Consider the following 14,344-nt stretch of genomic DNA (forward strand, 5'->3'; position numbering starts at 1 on the left):
AGCCTACGTGTGGAGCCATAATATGCAGTTAACAAATGCAGAGATTTCCATGCCTTTACCAGCCGTTATAACCGTGCACTACTGAAGAAGTGGCCGTAGTGTTATTGTCGCAAAAAGCTGTGCGAGTGAACTCATTGGTATTTCACTTTCACGTTTTGAAAACACCCTATTTCTTGCTCTTTGTGTGTACTGGCATGCTCATTTTACAGTATTTTTTAGGGACAGTAGTGAGATGACATAGCGGCCAAACTGAACTACGAAATTTGGCTGCCGAAGGCTTCAGCTCCAAAACATGACATGGCCGCGTATTAAGTACAAATATCTAAGCATAAATACTACCCATATCACTTAATTAGAGCACATAACTATCGTCTATTGCCATTCTCATACACAATGCTACATGTGAGCCATCACGATCTGCTATTGGGAGTTGCCGACGAAGTACCTATTACTTATCTCTTGTTTTTTCGTTCACGGCCTACATGTTTGAACTGTTTCATGTGGAATCAGTAACCATAACTGATTTTTTTGGTTCAGGTTCAGGCATATACTAAGAATAATGGCTCAGGTTCGGGTTCAGTTCTGGTTAAAATTCTAGTTTAGGTGGGGTTTTCAGTTCAGGTTTGGCTTGGCACCCTGGTCTAAACATTATGATTCCAGATTAAGTTAATGGTGCATTGCAGCTCTTAATACAAGAGACAATGTCAAACTGAAACAGTCACACATAAACAGGAAGCAATACAGATGTGTCAATGTGAAACTTTACTAAAACTTTTGCTCAGCCCGCTAAAGAGCTGCGTACACCCAAGCCTAGCTGAACAGAGTTGCATGGCCAGCTGCACGGCCAGCACGTCATAAGTGGCACACCTGAAAGAGTTTCTTGTGGTCAACAATCATTCGTGCCAGGCACTCGTGGGCAGCCCTGTTCTCGTTGAGTTCGCGCTGGTCAGGAATGCCCACCGTGGTTGCCCGCCTTCGCGGACTCGCACTCGCGCTTCGTGGCACCGCCAGTTGAAAAAGGGACGGTGCAATGCACACTGCGATGTTGGCCACGGTCATCTGAAAGAGAGAGGGAAGGATCACAGGTGATGCCCATGAACTATAAGATGTCTTTAATCCACACAGTATAGTCAAAAGCTGCTTTTTTCTTTCTTTCTTTTTTCATTGGCCAAAATGAAAGGTGATGCCCATTGATTACAGTTCATGGGTATCGCCCGTGATTTGATGAACACTGCAGAAGCATGAGATGACCAGCAGAGCTGGCTTTGACATGATACTAGCAGGAAAATGCAAAGTTAAGATCACACGTCCGAAACTCTGCATCATGTTCACCTCATACAGTCGAACCCGTTTATAACGAACTCGAAAGTGTCGCGAAAAGTGGTCGTTATATCAGTAGTTCGTTGTATATGGACTCGCCCTTAAAAACGTGCGCTTTGCGGCCAAGCCGTTAAGCCGTTTTTTTTTTCCTTTGTGCACTTTTATTAAAGTGCTAACAACCCCTTCGGTGACAAGCTAAGCTTTTTCGCGTCGTGAAGCGACGCCCGCTGCGTGCTCACGAGTGAATTAACCGCCTTTGCAATGAGCTGACACCTTCACCGAAGCGCGGTACCGCGACATGCAGCCGATCGTCCCTGGCTAGTTGCGTGCAGCGCGTTAACTACTCGGGTCGCGGAGTCACTGCCGGGCCGCTTGCTGTATGCCGTACGCGCATTTGTACGTTCTTCGTGCTTGCTTCACTCCGGATCGTGCACGGATGCGGCGACTAGCCTCTTCGGTCAACGCGGCGAAAACAAGCATTTTCCAAGCAACGCGCACTACGTCTCCGCGATGCTCTCGCGGCCCTGCACGACGATGCGCGGCGCACTTCAGTTGTCACCTAGTCAAACACGCAGTATGCGCTCGCTGTCAGTGCATCGACGTTTCTCGGTGCCCGCGCCGCTCAACAACAGCGAGCTACTTTCGTTTCTACAAAGCGACGCGCACTTTAAAGCGGTCTCGCACGACGCGGCGGCGGCGGCAAACTTGCGAACGGCAGCATGGCTAAGCATGGCGCGCTCGTACCGCCGTCAATCCGCAGTGTACGGTGTACGCCACACGCGCAGCCGAGCAGATATCTACAGATGACTGTGATAAGGTTGTCGGCTATAGGCATAACGGCACGTTTATCGACGGCCACCACCTCGCCTTCGCTCTTTTCTGATGCTTATCCGCGAAGGCATCGCCGCAATCGCGCGGAAGTTGTAATCACCGATCGACCGGTCTCTGCCGTTACCAAAAAGACGGACGACTTTTTGCAGCACATTGTGGCGTCGAGGAGTTTAGGGACGCAGTGAACCTTTTTGCGATGGAAAGTTAATCGCGGTTATCACTTCTTGCACTAATGCCTTCTTGCCTTCCAGGGGCGTAGCCAGAAATTTTTTTCGGGGGGGGGGGGGTTCAACCATACTAATTATGTGTTTGTGCGTGCGTTTGTATGTGTGCGTGTATATATACGCAAGCAAAACTGAAAAATTTCGGGGTGGATTTGAACCCCCCCCAACCCCCCCCTTGGCTACACCCCTGTTGCGTTCCAAGGCATTGTTTGATTCATCGCAGGCTACAGAGAACGGCGTCAGGAAAGCTCACCATGCGAAAGCTGACCGCAAGGCTTCATGCTGCCTACTATTTTTTTTTTTCCTCATTGCCATTCTACCACTGAAGAAACGCCTGGAAAGTGAGGGACCTCGCTCGCAGCGTCCGAAATCTGCGTGCTGTGCTCGTCGATCTGGGTATCTTAGTCGTGAGTAAACGGGAGCGGGGAGCGGGGCACGTGCGAGCGCGCGCCCCTGATCACGCTTTAGAAGACATGCTTTAACTTTTTTTCGCTTGGTATGCGCCATATTTTTACCGCGACCGCGTCTGAAGTGTTCGTTGTAAAAGTAGGAGGCTTTGAAAAATGTTCGCTATATCTGGACGCAGCTTCAATGGTTAGCATACGAAAATCGTAAGTGCACCCAAATATGGTCGTTATAACCGATAGATCGTTATATGTGGGGATCGTTATAAGTGGGTTCGACTGTATTAGATTAAAAGTAGAGCTGTGCGAATAGCAAAATTTTGGGTGCGAAGCGAATTCGAATAATAAAGATTGAGTGCGAATCGAATCGAATAATTTCGAATAATTTTCGAATATTTTTCAAACATTTTTCGAATAATTCGAAGTGAAATTACAGAAAAAGTTGCAGAGAATCCCTAAGTATGTTCTTGTGAGATATCAACATGAAAGTGTTTCTTTTCGCTAGGTTGATGAAGCGCTGGTGGGGTCATATTTCATAGTTGTCTTTCTTATCAAGAAAGAGGCCATGTAGAGGCTGAATTACATTTATGTACATGATTTGGTGCAACCAAAGTGTTGCCGACAACACTTTACACGTGATAGGCAGAGATGCCATTTCCTCAGCCTCTCCTCCTCTTTCAACGTCATCAGGCCAACTGATGTGGCAGACAAGGGTGTGCTCCCTTCAAGTCTGGAGTTCCAAATCTGCCTCGTAGACGTCGATATATAAGAACATCTGAAATTTTGGATGCTAAAAAGCTTCGGCGTCCGATTTTTTGGACTTCCTGCCCAAATTTCTGGTTCAAAACAGCATTAATTGAGCCCCCAACTCTGCCACATCTTTCATCTCCATAGTGGAACCAGCGTTTTCTTGAGTTAATACATTTGCGACCGTAGCGGAGCTTGATAGGCAGCTTTGCCGCAATACGGGGGTGTGATGAGGTGAAGCATATTGAAAATCTAGGGACCACTTCCAAATGGACGTTGACTCTCTCTTGCCCGAATTCGACCGTAACGGACCTTGAAAGGCAGCTTTGCCGCACTACGGGGGTGTGATGAGGTGAAGCATATTGAAAATCTAGGGACCACTTCCAAACGGACGTTGACTGTCTCTTGGCCAAGTTCGACAGTAAAGGACCTTGAAAGGCAGCTTTGCCGCAATACGGGGGTGTGATGAGGTGAAGCATATTAAAAATCTAGGGACCACTTCCAATCAGACGTTGACTGTCTCTTGCCTAAATTCGACCGTAACGGAGCTTGAAAGGCAGCTTTGCCGCAATACGGGGGTGTGATGAGGTGAAGCATATTGAAAATCTAGGGACCACTTCTAAACGGACGTTGACTGTCTCTTGGCCAAGTTCGACCGTAACGGACCTTGAAAGGCAGCTTTGCCGCAATACGAGAATGTAATGAGGTGAAGCATATTGAAAATCTGAAGGGGTCACTTTCAACCGGACGTTGACTGCATTTGTCTTTGGGAAGTTCGAATAGTTCGAATAGTAAAATTTCAGTGCGAATCGAATCGAATAGCAAACACTATTCGAAAAATATTCGAAATTTCGAATATTCGCACACCCCTAATTAAAAGGCTTAGTGTACCTGGTTTTCTTGCGCATGCCTGCACACATCGTCGAGGAACACAAGTAGCGTTTCGAGGACTTCTCGATTCTCGTCTGGAATGAGGAGGACTGCTGCCTGCAGCGCGTCCAACCGCAGTTCTTCTGGAATGTCTGCAACAAATGCGAAACCTAAATCTGACCAGGATTTCACAGCAGCACTTTAGTCAGAGCTGCAAGGTGACATTTTAGCTCTTACAAAATTTGTCAACAGCAGAGATAAAAAAAAGTAACGATACATAATAATAAATGCACATTTATGAAAGACATTATCTTTAAGATGAAAATGCCACGCACGTTTCAATCATGCATGTAACAAAACAATTTGGTACATTTTAACATATCTAGCAACAAAATATAATGTTGCATCTTCAGAGCAGCGTCAGTTACCTCCTCAAGTGGGCCTGAACTTGTTGTATGAAGGATCCTGGTTGACTAAGTTGGCCTAAATTTCAGTATGAGGCCAGGTGTGGCTTTGCCCTGATTCAATGACACCTGAAGCTTTTCTAGTCAGCCCATATGTGTGGCTTTTAGTTATGGGCATTGTGCAGCTCAATGCATAGCTGGCATGTGCACCCTATCTTGCAGATAATGTACAGCGGGTTCAAAAGTTGAGTGAGCTTCCTTTGAGCTGTCTTCCATCACTGTCTATTCCCATGCGCCAAGTTCTGGAGATTGTGTTATCTCAATGTCGCGTTGATGCCTGGAAGCAAGAGGTAATGCAATGGACATTTGCTTGCCTCTGTCTACCCTGTTTGTCACACCAACATTGCAACAGCAACTGTGCATGGTCATTCACTGAGATCCGTTTACATCTTAGTGTGATGCATGGCACATGTTTCTTAAGTAAGCAAATGTTTACTGCAATATTAACGGCTGATAAAACTACGAACCTTACTTCGTGTAGTGTCTAGTTACATTGCTATAGCTATCAATACTTCACCTTTCATGTGGAACCATAGGTTGGCAAAAAATGTGAAGCTCACTCAGGCTCACTCATGAAATATATTTTGTCCTTAGAGCTCACTCGGACTCACACTCGCCAAAATTTTCCGCAACTAGACTCACTTGGACTCAGAATCACAGAAATTTTTCTCAGCTGGGCTCATTCGGACTCAAGCTCACCAAAATATTACTCATTTGTACTCACTCATACTCAGTCTCACGGCTCTATCCGTCTGAGTCTGAGTGAATCGACTCATGACTTCGTTAGCATATAGTAAATGGCTTTTTCGACCATGGTTTCAGTGCTCTTTAACACCAATAGCTCGCATAATTGGTGCTCTACTTGGCGCCTTTGGTCTTGTGCCTTCAAATATGTGCTATCAGTGGTTGCAATCCAGTGACTACATTTTTATTGAAAGAGGTGACTCACACAAGATATTTTTATCAAGCATTTCCCGTGAAAGAGTTCGCGAGGGGGAGGTCAACCTGCATTCCCCCCCTCTCCATAACTCACGCCTCTTATTAATAAATATGAACGCTAGTGCTTTGGCATATGAACGCTAGTACTTTGAAGTATGTGCGAGTCGATGGGAGTATAAACGTGAGCCGACATAAGGCCGATAGTAATGCTGAAGTTGGTGAGTAAGAACCAAAGGTTGGCAAAAAAGTGTGGAGCTCATTAAGACTCACTCATGAAATATATTTCGTGCTTAGGACTCACTCGGACTCAGACTCACCAAAATTTTTCTGAACCTGACTCGCTCGCACTCAAGCTCGCCAAAATATTACACACTAGGACACACTCAGACTCACGGCTCGATCTGAGTCTGAGTGAGTCTGAGTAAGTCGACTCATGAGTGAGTTTGCCGACCTATGCATGGAACTGTGACTTTTCCTTTTTTTAATGCCACAGCATGCTGTGAGCGGCAACCTGTTTCACTGATCAAACAAAATGCAACACATATGGGTGCTTGAAGTGAGCAGAGGAGAAGCAGCTACTTACGTTGAAAGATGCAGAGAAACGTGTCAGACAGCTTGCTTGTGAGCAGGCCGTCTGGAAGCTCTCTGAAATACTGCTTCAGCAGGTCAGCCACATCGTATGCCTGGTGTTGCTCGTATGAAATGGGCCCCATGGCAGATTCATGCAGCGAACGCAGTTTCTGGATGCGGGAGCGAACCCCTGACTTTCGGAACAGGCCTGTAGCTTCAGGAGCACTTTTTCGCAAGAACTCCATGGCCCCTTGAATAGATGGTGGCAGAGCATGTCCTGTCCGCTGTAGGGACACACTAAGGGGCACTCCAAAGACTGTCTTGTCTGCAGAAAAATACACAGGACCAAAAGCAAACAATTACAGGCACGTCTTAAAAGTGAAGAGGAAATTCTTTAAAATGCCGAACAGCTTTGTTTTTGTTTTTGTGCACTGTGATAGGGAAGTAGCTCCTTAATGACCAGCACAATTCAGCGGAAACAGGGCTCCAAAACTCACTTCATCGCTTGGTGTATTATTTCAAAAATAACTTATATGCCAGATTTAAACACAAAACCTACACAAAACCTACACAAATAAACAAGTAAGGTGCATACATCACAATGTGGCAATCACGCCTGCAATGTACAAAATGGCTGTGGCACACAGAAACAGCCAAATGTAAAACAGGAAAGTGTGCCCTCTCCACTAAGCTATGCTTCGCGAAAAATGACATGCTCACTCCCTTGGCTTCAGCACACAGAAGATTGCGGGAAAGGTATGCTGCTTGTGGGCATTACTGCAGCTAGCAGTGGCTCTCGCCTATGATGCCATGCTAACAGCACAGTTCATTTTTCTTTTTTTAAACTCCTCTAATAATGAAGCAATTTGCAAAGTAATTTTCACAAAATGCTCCCTAGACGGTGCCTTTCCACTTCCATTGCATAACCAAAATGTTCAGGCTGCACGGAGGAGTATACATCTTCCTGTTTCTTTATGCACTATCTTTGGTGTGCTCGCCTGGTTTACGCCCCTCCGCTCCGAACGTGGATGCAGCGAGGAGAAAAAATGATCGCTGGCATGGAGGGAGGTAGATTCAGGTTTCTCCATGAGGCTGCTCCCATCAAGGCTAAAACCCCTCCATCGTGTCTAGTGCTTTTTTCTCCTCTTTCTCCTCCATGCGCACTGGCAACGGCGACAGACTTTAGACGGAAAGGGTCACCACCGCTCGGCACGGCTGCTGTCATTGAGGTCGTGCCTTGCTAGTTTGCTCTAAGTGACGCAAGCTATTACTATGCTTCGAGTAACGCAGCTTTAAATGCATGCGTTTGGGTTGGTACTAGAGGAAATTTTGATTAATTAAAGCAATAATCCGAGTAAAGTGATTTCTTCTAACTAGGGTTTATTGCACTATGTTCTCCTGTGGCCTAACAATGTTCCTTTAATTAGTATTGGGCAACGTGTGGCTTTCTCGTGGTGTGCCCTGTCAAGCATCTTTTTCTTTGTCACTGCATTCAACACCCATCAAAAAGAACAGCTGATGCTTGAGGCACAACCATCTCCTTGAAGTAATAACACAGTGCTTTGGTGCACACTGACCTTTGTAGTCAGGAGCACGCATGCGCTTGATGAACTTTGGAACAGCCCAGCCCCAGCCTGACCGGTAGGGTGGCGAAAACCGCTCCATCAGAGCTGTTAGGTGAAGCAGTGCCAGTTTCTTGAGCACAAGCAACTGGGATGCTGACAGGTGCTCATAGCGCAGTGCAGTCATGCATGTCAGCTGCTCAGGAGAGGATGAAAAACAATGCCACGCTGAACCCTGGGTGCAGGGGCTCCCACTGCACAGAGAAGATGTTGACTGATTAGAATGCATGTAATTTGTAACAGCAACACAGTTGTGAAGAAGGCCAGGCAAAAAAAAAAAAAAAAAAAAAGAAGCCACAGACACAGCCTCAAAGGAACCTGGCTGCCTCCTATAGAGTGCTACATCACAGCGGTTAAATTTAAGAGCTGCTATTCCAGCATTGTGTATATCTCCTGCACTCTATCTTTATGAAACAACATTGCACCAGTGCACCTAGCAACTATTACTCCACCACGAAATAACAGAGTGAATGGTTATGAAGTTAAGACAGTGGTGCACAATGACAAAGCACAATACACCAAGCACACTTACGCAGCTCACCAAGGACACCCACACAACAGGAAAGATGACAGCAAGCGCAGCAAAACAGAAGAGAGAAAAATACTCTTTTAATGAACACTGGATAGGCAATTCCTGGAACTCTCCATATATTTAATGGCGACACTGCCGCCAAGATTCACACATTGCAGCTCATATTGAACACGACAGTAAAACATGTATTACTTTCAGGTGTTTGTTATAAGTTATCATGCGAGTGATTTCTTTTGTTTAACATTGGTTTCCAATGCTACACTGTAATCATCTAAACACGACAGACATTTAGAAGACCATGAAAGCTTGAAGTGATGAAACGTCATTGAACAGGAAATGTGGCCAATATTTTGACAAAGGGGGCCTGATAAAGACAAGTGCCCTTGTCAAAACGATGGCTCTAGCAACATTCGTTGTTCAACGATTCGTTATCTTGTCGTAAACGTCCATAATTTTGAAGGTGTAGCCAAAGTCATTTGCTGTAAAATGTCCATCTGCCAGGTTTTCTTTCTCTATTATTATTATTATTATTATTATTATTATTATTATTATTATTATTATTATTATTATCATTATTATTATTATTATTATTCAAGTGTACTAATGTGCATGCAAGACAAACCCGGACTGTGAGCATAGTGCGATCTTCTTGTACCATTGATGATGAGCCACTCACTTTCCAGCCCTTGTGAGCGACGAGCCGACACCAGAGTCCCGCCTCTCGGATGTGTATGTCGGTCTGTCGTTTTCCTCGGGAACCCCTCTGCCTGTTGATCCAGACCCCACACTGCCTGTGTCAATTGCTCGCTGCTGCTCTTGTTGCTGCTGCAGGTCTTGCGGCTGGTCCTGTTCCAGCTGCTGCTGCTGTTGCTGTAAGGATGCACCTATAAAAGGAAGTGAGGAAGTGCCAGGGTTAGTTGAATGCCTTTTGTGCATTATGGTATTGTTCTAAGCTTGCTGTAAAAACTAGATAATGAATATCTCCTTCTCTATCAGCAGCATGGATCAACATGGATGGCCACACATATGGAAGTTCACACGGTTTGGGTAAATGGCACGTGTAAACAAACGGTACTGAATATGTGCTGCACATCAACAAAACATGTAATAATGCAAAAGGCACTAGTATACTCAAGTCGGAGGTGAGAGGCATCAACGAAGGCATCTGATGCGCAGTTTTATTTATGTGCTATTTTTATTATTTTCCCCCAGAAATTATGACTGCCAGCAAACTATTGCTGCACATGATTGGCATCCTGATTTGCACAGTAATTGTTCAGGACTCAAAGTAAAAGGAATGAGCAGCGAGGTGACCTGAACAGTGGGAACAACTCTGCTCACTCTGGTTGTTCGGAGCTTCCCCGGCGGGCACATTGTCGTAGATGCTCACGCGGCCGTGCTCTGTGCTTGCTGACAGCCAGCGTGCCGGAGGCTGTTGGTTCTTGTGCCTGGACCGAAAACTTCCACCTTTACGCCGGTGTGCTAGCTGGGGCGAGCATTCAGAGTCACTGAGCGCATGGCTTTCGGGACCCAGGTGGTTGGACCATGGGCCACCTCCTCCGCCACCCACCGTGGGATCGTTGCCGGCGCCGGGACCTGCACGTGAGCACTTGCACAGTCACCTTCACAGTAAGTAAATCATTCTGTGGCTGGTACGCATAAACAGATTCAGAGGCTGTGCCAATCTGGAGGATGTATATGAAAGTGACATTAGTCCACACATCCCGTAGTTCTTTGTATAACAGAAGGGTGTGTCCACATAAGAACGAACACGAGGTCCTGGTCACAATTCTTGATTTTGATGAAATTTGCTCTAGGCGCAAGTATTAGACGTGGAACAATGATTTTGAAGTTAGTCCTGCGAAAGAAAATTTTGTTGGCCTAAAAGAAATACAAGTTCTGGCCACAAAAAAAACACTTCTCCGCGAATTTCGCAATTTCTTAACTTTGAGCACACCTAGCGAAAAAAGCGAGCACTTCTTGGTCACAATATTTATTCCCATCAAAGAACAAGTGAAATTAATTCAATCTTATGAGTATTTTATTTCCCTTTGCTGTCGAAAGATTATTGAGGAAAAGAAATTAAGTCACAGTTTCAACACAAGCGGAAGCAATCAATGCAATATATAAAAAAACTGGAATGAGATACGAAGTAAGGCTAGCAGCCAACACCATCTAGGATCCGATCTGGCTTAACTCTAGAAAACACTGGCCTAAGAGATTACGGCCGCCCCAGCGAGCGAAGCGGTTTTCGTGCTGTCATCACTTAAACGCCAAGGAAATGGTGAGGGCACAGCACGTGCAAAGGCGTGGGTCGTCTGCTGATCCCCGCTAGAGATTCATTATAAATGCAAAAATGAGGTGCACTACAAAACAGGGACAAAATAAGAGAATGACGACACTGTTGCCCATAGGCGTGCGTACAAGGGGGGGGGGGGGCCTCCCCAATCAACTAAGAGGGGGGGGCGCAAAATCTGCCCCGTACATTGACCCTTCTATTCACTTAAGAGGGGGGGGGGGGTGCGAAATCTTCCCCATACATTGACTTAGTAGGGTGGTGGAGGGGGCGCTGCGATGAACCTTTGCCCTCCCCCCTCCCCCCTGATGGGGAACTCTGCGCACGCATATGCTGGTGGCTGTGTCGTCGTTCTCTTCTTTTGTCCCTGTTTTGTATTGTGCCCATTTTGCATTTAAAATGAATCGTTAATTACCAACTAGTCCAAACGGCTGTTTTGCTACAATACATCCCGCTAGAGGTATACGGTGCACACGGCCGCGGGCGACAACGCCTTGCAAGTCAAAGTACGCGTTTCTTCCCGGAGGCACGCAGCCCCCCCTCCCCCACTTTCCGGCTCCTATATCCATGCGCCTTTCGCGCGACGGAGGACGGGCGGACTGTTTCTTCTTGGTAGCTCTCACACGCGAGACGATGTTATCGCATGCGCCCTTCGCGCGAAGGAGATGGCCGGCTAGTTTTAATTCGCTGCTTCAGCCGCGTTCGCCGGTAGCGCTCGCGGGCTTTCATTAGCACGTAGAATGCACGATGCGCGGGGCAATGTTATCCATTTAAACTTTACCCGGAACATGAAGGTGACAGCAATAACCCGCCGAGAGTACGTGTCCATATAATTTCAATCGCGATAATATCAATAACATGGTAAACCGCACGAAACACGTTTATTTTAGGGATTTATTGCTGCAGGCAAGTTAAACTGAGGACTATGTATCTTTCTTTTTAAAATAAATTTGTGCTTTTCTCTCTCGCCTTTACGCTTCAAAATTGTGCTGGAATACATAGTTTACAAAAATGCCGAAACTTGAAAATAGTTTTCTCAAAAAGGCCTTTTATTTTTTTTTTAATCTCTCTGATTGAGGACGTTGTCTACATTCTGCATAAGAAGAAAAAAAAACTTTGCACTAGTATTTCAATTGCTAACAAGATATAATGCGTCAAATGTGACCAACCGAACCCAGCAGCCACGCCATTAACTATGTGCTGCAAACCGCATACAAGTTAAGTTGTTCAGCTAATTGTATGTGACATGCATAACTGCAGCTGCACCAAAACAACAAATGCGCAGCCAGGTTGCATGGCGCGGTGAGCTTTGTCTTGAGATCAGCCGCTTGGCAAACTTGAGTAGACGACTCGTACCGGCGGCGGCAGCTCGAGGCTGTAGCGCTTCCACTGCGGGCAAACTCCGCTTGCGTGTTAGGGTGGACAAGTGGGCGTGTTGGTATTGCATGATCCGAGCTTTCACTCTGATACGAGCTTTCACTCTTCGTACCTACAGAACAAAAAGTAAAGGAAGTGCTCTCGAAGTCTTTTTCAGTGCCAAGACACACAAGTACTTTTAAAAGTACTTGTGCCTGAGCGTAATACCTGGCAGAAGTGTCTCGCAGTCTTTCTGCAAGAGAAGCTCAAGCTACTCACGGTGGATGACCCTTACCTGGTCTACGATTTTACCTATGTCGTTAACTTCCTTTCAGAGCAGACAGGGTCCACTTTTGATGCATTTTCTTTAGAATTGAAAGACATCTATTATTCAATACCAAAGAATAAGCTACTTCTGTGTGTCCAAAAATGCATAGACAGGCATGGTTCCGTGTCATTTCAGAACGACGTGGGTATACCGGAAGCCAAATTCATGGCACTCTTAGAACTGTATCTCAGGTCCACTTACGTTGAATGGGACAACTGTCTGTACCTGCAGAAGAGCGGCGTCTGCACAGGTTTGTGTTTAGCTCCGATTTCAAGTGATCTTTTAGAAGAAGTTAAACATTTATTGCCTATATAGCGTTTCTGGGCAAGTGGGTGGGGTCCTCAGTCCAGGGCTCCACTGGCCTTTGCAGCTCGCTGGGCTTGGTCGAGCAGAGCCAGTTGGCTCTCCCGATCCTTGCTAGCAAAAGCCAGCTCTCCCACTGCCTTGATCGAGATTGTGACCCCAAAGGGGAGAATTGACGTTTGGGGGCCGCGATTGGCATTCCCACGTAATGTGGGCGAGAGTTGGCCGTTCTCCACACCACGGACAGATGCGAAGCATCTTATGGCCGAGTTCAATTCGGTGGTGGCGGTGGTGTGCGGCGTGACCACCCTTACTGCGCATGCGCGATCCCTTTCCACACACCTCTCCCCCTCTCCCTCTCTCCGATCCCCCCTCTTGCGCGCCTCATTCTCTCCTGCGCAACGCCGCGCCAGCGCATGCGCGTCCCCTCCCCTCTCTCTCCTCTCCTACGATCCCCTCTTCTCGCGCGCCTGTCGTCCGCGTTCCCCGCTCGCCCTATGCGAATTAACGGCCAGGCTAGAGGGAAGACACGACGCGCGTAGCGTTCCTCTTCGCGTTCCACGACGCGAGGTCGGTAGCATGCCCAACGAACGCCAATGGAACGCGATCGTGGAAGTGCTCCGGCTTCGCATCGCCTCATGGTCCCCTTTAGCGGAAGATGGTGTAATTTTTTTAATTTATTTTTTAGCTCAGGCTGTTTTCTTAGCTGTTTTTTTAGCTCTATCTATTAAATTTCCAGTCTTTTCGAGGGTAAAAAGCTTTTAGGTTTGTATACTCGGGGACAACTTTCTGTTGCAATGAAGGGAAAGCTACAGAGCCACAATGCACGTATCCTACCGTTAATGAATGTAGTCCCACAATTGCGTCCGTATTTTCTGCGTGAGATATATAAAATACTCCTTCATTTTCTACATGTAGCTTTTTGAGACGGAACGCAGCGCACACAAGCGAGATATTTGTATTTCTTTTACTTTATACGTTGTCACTTTGCGTTTTTGCGCGCGTGAAAAAGTCGCGCCTTTTACCCGTACCTTAGACGCTAAGCAGCGTTTGCGTCGAAATGCAACGTACGCTAGCCATCACTTTCCACGGCGTTACGAGACGCGCGGCAAACTGGACTACTTCGCTTAGCAGTACATGTGCAGACGCTCCGCCCCCGTAGCTTTCCCTTCATTGCCACAGAAAGTTGTCCCCGAGTATAGATGACTTTTATTGCCATAGCAATTATATGGACAGTCTCGGCTGATTTTAGGGGCGAAGCTCCTTAAAGCGGCACCCGTTCGTCCCCGTCGTAGTGCGTAACCAGTCTTAACGCTAGTACCAGATCTTGACCTCCAAGGTGGTGCCGGTGGGAGATTTCTCCTGTGCATTGTTGAACAATAAAAAAATTCGCAGCGTGCGCGTTAACTAAAAGCCGAATTCTTCTGTCTCTCATTCCCCATTAGCAGCCATTGGCATGTTCCAGTAGGAAACGTTAGTAGAAGTAGAAGTGTAAGTGTTAGCTAAAAGCCGACTTCTTCTGTCTCTCATTCCCATTA

The 14,344-nt window shown here is 46.5% G+C and overlaps 1 protein-coding gene across 1 annotated transcript in view; it reads right to left on the reverse strand.

The window, feature by feature from the left end:
• The window catches only part of LOC119382473 (rho GTPase-activating protein 7), a gene marked incomplete at its 5' end in the record, with an annotated part of 247,529 nt that overhangs the window by 24,435 nt on the left and 208,750 nt on the right, over positions 1-14,344 (reverse strand). Inside the window, 6 exon segments of the mRNA XM_037650183.2 lie at positions 868-1,059; positions 4,418-4,548; positions 6,383-6,694; positions 7,947-8,185; positions 9,200-9,407; positions 9,865-10,119. Of these exon segments, the coding sequence (XP_037506111.1) occupies positions 868-1,059; positions 4,418-4,548; positions 6,383-6,694; positions 7,947-8,185; positions 9,200-9,407; positions 9,865-10,119 (1,337 nt within the window).

The sequence above is a fragment of the Rhipicephalus sanguineus genome, chromosome 2 (genome assembly GCF_013339695.2).
Source record: "Rhipicephalus sanguineus isolate Rsan-2018 chromosome 2, BIME_Rsan_1.4, whole genome shotgun sequence".
Lineage (NCBI taxonomy): Eukaryota > Metazoa > Arthropoda > Arachnida > Ixodida > Ixodidae > Rhipicephalus > Rhipicephalus sanguineus.